The sequence below is a fragment of the Rhamphochromis sp. 'chilingali' genome, assembly GCF_963969265.1.
Source record: "Rhamphochromis sp. 'chilingali' genome assembly, chromosome: 4".
Lineage (NCBI taxonomy): Eukaryota > Metazoa > Chordata > Actinopteri > Cichliformes > Cichlidae > Rhamphochromis > Rhamphochromis sp. 'chilingali'.
In genome coordinates, this window is record NC_137948.1 from 34387301 (window position 1) to 34393515 (window position 6215).

General features: G+C 39.3%; 1 protein-coding gene across 1 annotated transcript; it reads left to right on the plus strand.

The window, feature by feature from the left end:
- Nucleotides 1–2754: 2754 nt before the first annotated feature.
- LOC308395025 (lysosomal alpha-mannosidase-like) lies at nt 2755–5916 on the plus strand (the record flags this gene model as incomplete). Its single annotated transcript, XM_080879679.1, has 5 exons — nt 2755–2853; nt 4590–4763; nt 4840–5033; nt 5470–5602; nt 5708–5916. The coding sequence occupies exons 1-5, from the start codon at nt 2775–2777 to the stop codon at nt 5914–5916; spliced, it is 789 nt and encodes a 262-aa protein (XP_080735805.1). The 5' UTR covers nt 2755–2774.
- Nucleotides 5917–6215: the final 299 nt, after the last annotated feature.

The following is a 6215-nucleotide window of genomic DNA, read 5'->3' on the forward strand; positions in this document are numbered from 1 at the left end:
AAAGAATACCTTATATCGAGAATTCATAAAAAAGAGAACAATAGAAACTGAAATGAAGTATAAAACTTACAAAAATAAATTAACTAATATAATGAGATCCTGTAAAAGAGAGTATTACATTAAAAGGTTAGAACACAATAAAGATAACACAAGAGATATATGGAATGTATTAAACAGAATAATCAAAAATGAAACAAGGAATAATGATTACCCTGGGTACTTTATAGAAGGGACAAGAAGTATTAATAACATGGAGGAGATAGTAAATGGCTTTAATGAATTCTTCGTAAACATAGGGCCAAAACTGGCAGAAGAAATAAAGGTTGATGGAATAGAAAGGGACACTGGTGAAAATATTGAAAGGAATAGTAGCTCAATGTTTTTAAGAGCAGTGGAAGAGAAAGAGATTTATGACATGGTTAGAGGACTTAAGAACAAAACCAGTACAGACTGGAATGATATTGATATGGTAACGGTAAAGACAGTTATTGATGGTATCGTAAAACCATTAAAATATATATTCAACTTGTCGTTTCAAAAAGGAGTTTTTCCACAAAAAATGAAAGTTGCTAAAGTTATTCCCATTTACAAAACCGGTGAAAGACATCATTTTACAAACTATAGACCAGTGTCAATACTCTCCCAGTTCTCTAAGATACTGGAAAAACTCTTCATAAAAAGATTTGACAGTTTTGTGGAAAAATATGAATTAATGACAGATAGTCAGTATGGGTTCAGAAACAACAGATCAACAGCTTTGGCACTGATAGATCTAATGGAAAAGATAACGGAATGTATGGATAATAAGAGGTATGCGCTCGGAGTTTTCTTAGATCTAAAGAAGGCGTTTGATACTGTTAATCATGAAATTCTATTAAAAAAACTGGAAAAGTTTAGGGGAGTGGTTTTGGAATGGTTAAAAAGCTATGTAGGGAATAGGCAACAATATGTACAAATAAATGAATATAAATCTAATTTGATGGATATAGCTTGTGGAGTACCGCAAGGTTCAGTACTGGGTCCAAAAATGTTTATTATGTACTTAAATGATATCTGCAGAGTATCGGAGATTTTAAAGTTTGTAATATTTGCAGATGACACAAATATACTGTGTGCAGGTGGGGAATTGCCACAGGTTTTGGAAATGATCACACAGGAATTAACGATATTAAAGAAGTGGTTTGATATAAATAAATTATCATTGAATCTCGATAAAACCAAATTTATGTTGTTTGGAAACCAAAAGAAAAACATCGAAGTAGAAATATGTGTTGACAATGTATATTTAGAAAGAGTAAATGAAATAAAATTTCTTGGGGTGATCATTGACCACAAGCTCTGTTGGAAGCCACACATTACTTATGTTCGGGGGAAATTGGCACGGGGCATTGCCGTCCTGGGAAAAGCAAAGCATATGTTGGATCAGAAAGCACTGCACATTTTATACTGTGCTTTACTACTGCCATATATGAGCTACTGTGTAGAGGTCTGGGGAAACACATACAAAAGTAACACACAAACAATAACTATAATACAGAAAAGGGCCATTAGATTAATAAATAATGTAGGGTACAGGGACCATACAAATGCACTCTTTGTCAAAATGCAAGCTATTAAATTCCAAGACTTGGTGAAGCTTAAAACAGCGCAAATAATGTATAAAGTCAGAAATAAATTGCTTCCCAAAGAAATCTGTAAATTGTTCATAGAAAGAGAAGGTGGGTATAACTTAAGAGGGAAATGGAATTTAAAAATACAAAGTGCTAGAACAACTTTAAGAACTATGTCAATCTCAATTTCAGGAGTTAAATTATGGAACAGTCTAACAGAAGAAATAAAAGACAGTCAAAACATAAAACAGTTTAAAGTAAAATATAAAAACCTAATTTTAAATAAGTATAAGAATGAAGAAAACGGGGTTAACCCAGGATGGTAATGTTGCTGGTAATGGTGTTGCGGTTCTTTTTTGGTTGTTTTTTTGTTTTTTTGTTTTGTTTTGGTTTGTTGTTTTTCCATAACTTGTGTATCTGCAAATATACACATTCTGTATTTTTCATATGAAAGAAACTATACTGTGGTGGGGCTTGCTAATTTCTTGTTTTTGATTTATGTATGTTATGTTTTGTTTTACTTCATATGTTTATATGTTTCATATGTTGTTTGTTTAATTTAAGACAAAAAAAAAATTAAATGAATGACAGGTAAAACTTGAGGGGGTAGGGACAAATAAGTAAATACTTCAGCCTACTCCTTTTCAAACAAATAATGGAATGATATTTTGTAATGATTGTGAAGGCACATGTTTGAAATGTTTGAAATAAAAATGAACTGAACTGAACTGAACTGAATACAAGCATGCTGATCCACACAGGTGTGCACACAGGTGTGCACACAGGCGGACACACGGGTTTTCACAGACACAAACTACACCTTTCTTGGCTGCTACCTCAAAGCACATTGTGCGCTGTCGATCTTGCGTACCTTTCTCACCATCTCTTCTCCCCTCTATTTTTCTTTCTCCCCCTCTCTTTCTTTCATTCTTTCTCCCTGTCTTATCCCCCAGTCATGTCTGTCCCGTCTGTAACAACCGAAAATCAAATCAAATAAATACATATTTATAATTTAAAAAGAAAGAAAGAAAGAAAATATTTTTGGCAGACGATCACTTTTTGGAGTGAATATTTGTCGACATTATGACTCTTCCGACAGAGCAGTACAGCTGTATTCATAGAGTGTGTGTCTGTGTGCAGTCATGTCATGCCACCAAGCCGGGCATGTTGAATGTCCACCTGGTCCCGCACACACATGATGACGTTGGCTGGCTCAAGACTGTGGACCAGTACTTCTATGGAGGTCAGTGTGACACATACAGAAAAAACACTGTGAAGCTATTAGCCAACCTCCTGCTCTGTGTTTACTCTGTCAAATGTTTGCATATGTTTCTATTTACTCTAGTAGTTCTGCTGATGCAAGTTAATCTGCTCTATTGACTGGTACTAAATATCTTCCTGATTGCTGCTACAAGTGATTGTGGGTCTTGTGACCAGCAGCGTTATCCTCCTGCTTTAAAGCCCTATGATGTGTTTTAATGGTGGTTCATTCACATGATCTCTGGATTTGATTTGAATGTGAACTGGAGTGACAGCCATCACTCATGTTCGAACTACTGTCTGTTGTTGGGGCTGTGCGAAATGTGGAAATGTATCTTTTTTTTTCTTTTTTTTTGTGTCCTGTCTGGCACTGTAGCAATCAGAATTATTGTCTGAAGGCCAAGAAAAATGCCCAACAGATTTACTTTCCCAAGTGGGCCTTTTGCTATACTGGCCCACTTGATTGTCATAGTTTATTTGATCTTTATTAGTTATTTTTATTCTAAGATATTGTAATCAGGCCAGACTGGACTCGGGGATGGGAAAGAAAAACAAGAAGAAAAGTTCAGAAGAAAGTTAACAGAAGGAGAGGGAAAGAAAAAGGAGAAAAGAGATAGAGAGAAAAGACAATGAAAATCTGCTTCATCACCTTTTTTTTCTCTTTTTCTTTTCCTGGATCACCTGTTGAGAAAGAAAAAAGAAAACAAGCAGAAGAAGACTAGAACAATAGAATAAACAACATCACGATGATCTATGGGAATATAACAGTAAATACTAAATGTTAAACAATTTTTGTGCAGCACGTAAGATCGACAGCACACAGTGTGCTTTAAGGTAGGAGCCAAAAAGGGTGTAGTTTGTGTGTGTGAGCACTCGTGTGTACACCTGTGAGCATGAGCGCGCTTGTTTTTAAAAGGTTCCTTCATGTAATGATCTGCTAGAGGGTGTGGGGGGCCACAGCCCCGTCCTCCAGGGCATGAAGCAGGTATGGAGGAGATCAAGACTCCAGACATCCAGAGGCCCTCAGAGCACAAGAGACCAAGGAAGACCAACAGAGGGGCAGCTGTGCCACTGTCCCAGAAAGAGCTGAGGAGAGCCCCAGATGAGGGGTCACTCAGCAGCTGTGGAGCAGAAGCCAGGGGGGTTTGCAGTGACCTGCCCGTGAGCTCCGCCGGCAGCCAGCTGCGCCAGAGTGACCGAGCCCCAGGCCGAGAGGCCGAGGGCACCCCACCCCCGAAGTGGCCCGAGCCACTGTCGAAATGTACCAGAAGACGATATTAAAACACCTTCGTTTAATTTTATACTCTGTCGTGTATTTCACGCTGCCTCATAATGTACTGTTTACTGCAACAGTTTACTTCTTCATTGCTTTAGAGTTTTATGCTTTTAGTGGAATTGATTGTCGAGCTTGCATATTTTAATGTCACATGTTGTTTATAGTAAGTTGTAAGGCCAGGTGTTGTGCAGGTGACCGTCATCTGATATTGATTTCCAGTCTGGGTTAATATGTAAGCAGAACTCATCTGCAATGAGGGTGGTTTGATTGGGCATATGCATGAATGCAGATGAGCACATATACTTTCTTGCTGTTAAGATACGTTAGTGTAAATAAATATTTTTCAAACTGTGACACACAGCAACTAAATTCTGACCACTTCTTGAAGCATTGACAAAATAACGTCTCTTTTGTCCTAAATCTGTGCACATTTGTGCGCGTAGATCGTAATGACATCCAGCACGCTGGTGTTCAGTACATCCTGGACTCAGTTGTGGATCAGTTGTGGAAGAATCCAGATAGGAGGTTCATCTATGTGGAGACGGCCTTTTTCTACCACTGGTGGAAGAGTCAGAGCTCCAGCATGCAGCAGACAGTCAAACAGCTGGTTAATGAAGGTAAATACCCATTCAGTACTATACAGCTGCGTTAAGTGTTTCAGTGCATCCTTACCAAAAGCTGCTCCTCCCGCAGGCCGTCTGGAATTTGTGAATGGTGGTTGGTGTATGAGCGACGAGGCTGCCACACACTACAGCGCCGTCATTGACCAGATGACCATTGGTCTGAGGTTCCTTAATGAGACTTTTGGAGCCTGTGGCCGTCCCCGCGTCGCCTGGCACATCGACCCCCTTGGCCACGCCCGGGAACACGCCTCCATGTTTGCACAGGTAGCATAGCTCTTTATGTTTATTCTTCGAGTTTTGCACGAGTCACACTTCAGAATTGCTCAGCTCATTCACTGTCACACTTTCAAACGTTGGCCATGTTTAATATCAGCAGTATAGGGCAGAATAGAAGGATGAGCATAATTGGTCACCTTAAGGAAGGCCTGATTTCTAGTGAGACTTAAAATGGGAGAATTTATCAGTTAAAGAAGAGAGTTGAGGCTAATTAGAGTTAGAAGGTAGCACTCACGTCGAGAAAGACTCTCCGTTTTCTCATTACAAATTTTTGGCTGTATCGTCATTATCAGATTTGCTGCTCTGCAATGAATCAAATGGGCTTATTTCCAGAATGCTGCATTATTACATGAAGGCACACTTTAGTTCACTGGCTTTCCATTTGACTTTCCTTTAACCATTAACTGTCTGTCTTTTGCTGCAGATGGGATTCGATGGCTTCTTCTTTGGTCGTCTAGACTATCAAGACCGGGCTCGCAGGATGAGGAATAAGGAGCAGGAGCTTCTATGGAGAGCCTCCGACAGCCTCACTCCTCCAATGGCTGACCTCTTTACTGGTATGCAAAGTTTCTTTCTTCATCCCTTTATGTTAATGACTTCTGGACTCAGCAACAGGACGGTGTCACATTATTTTTTAACCGCTTGCCCCCGTTAACCAACAGGGATCCTTCCTAATGGCTACAACCCTCCTGAGGGCTTCTGCTGGGACCAGCTCTGCAGTGACCCACCTATCAGAGACGATCCTGATCTTGAAGACTATAATGTTGATGATGTGGTGGGACGCTTCCTCGTCATCGCCAACAGTCAGGTTGGACACAACTCCACACTGGCGCACAGAGACACTGATTTATCAGTCACGTGGTGTTCTTAACACCGCATGTTTAACTAACACTACGAAAAAAATGCTCATGTTAAATCAAAAGACATCAAACAACGCTTTCTGATTTAGAAAAAGAGGAAGCAGAAGGGATGCTGTGCTTTTTATCCCAGCCCATATACAGCTGTGACTAGCTAACATGACATGTAAAATTTCAGTAGGAACCTCTTGTTTCAAGTAATGTCAGCATATCTTCATGCAGGTCCCCATAATTTTTTTCTCAACCTGTCTGGTTTTATTTTATGAACCTGTCATGATCACAATAATAAAGACATCTACAGATAGTGTAATGC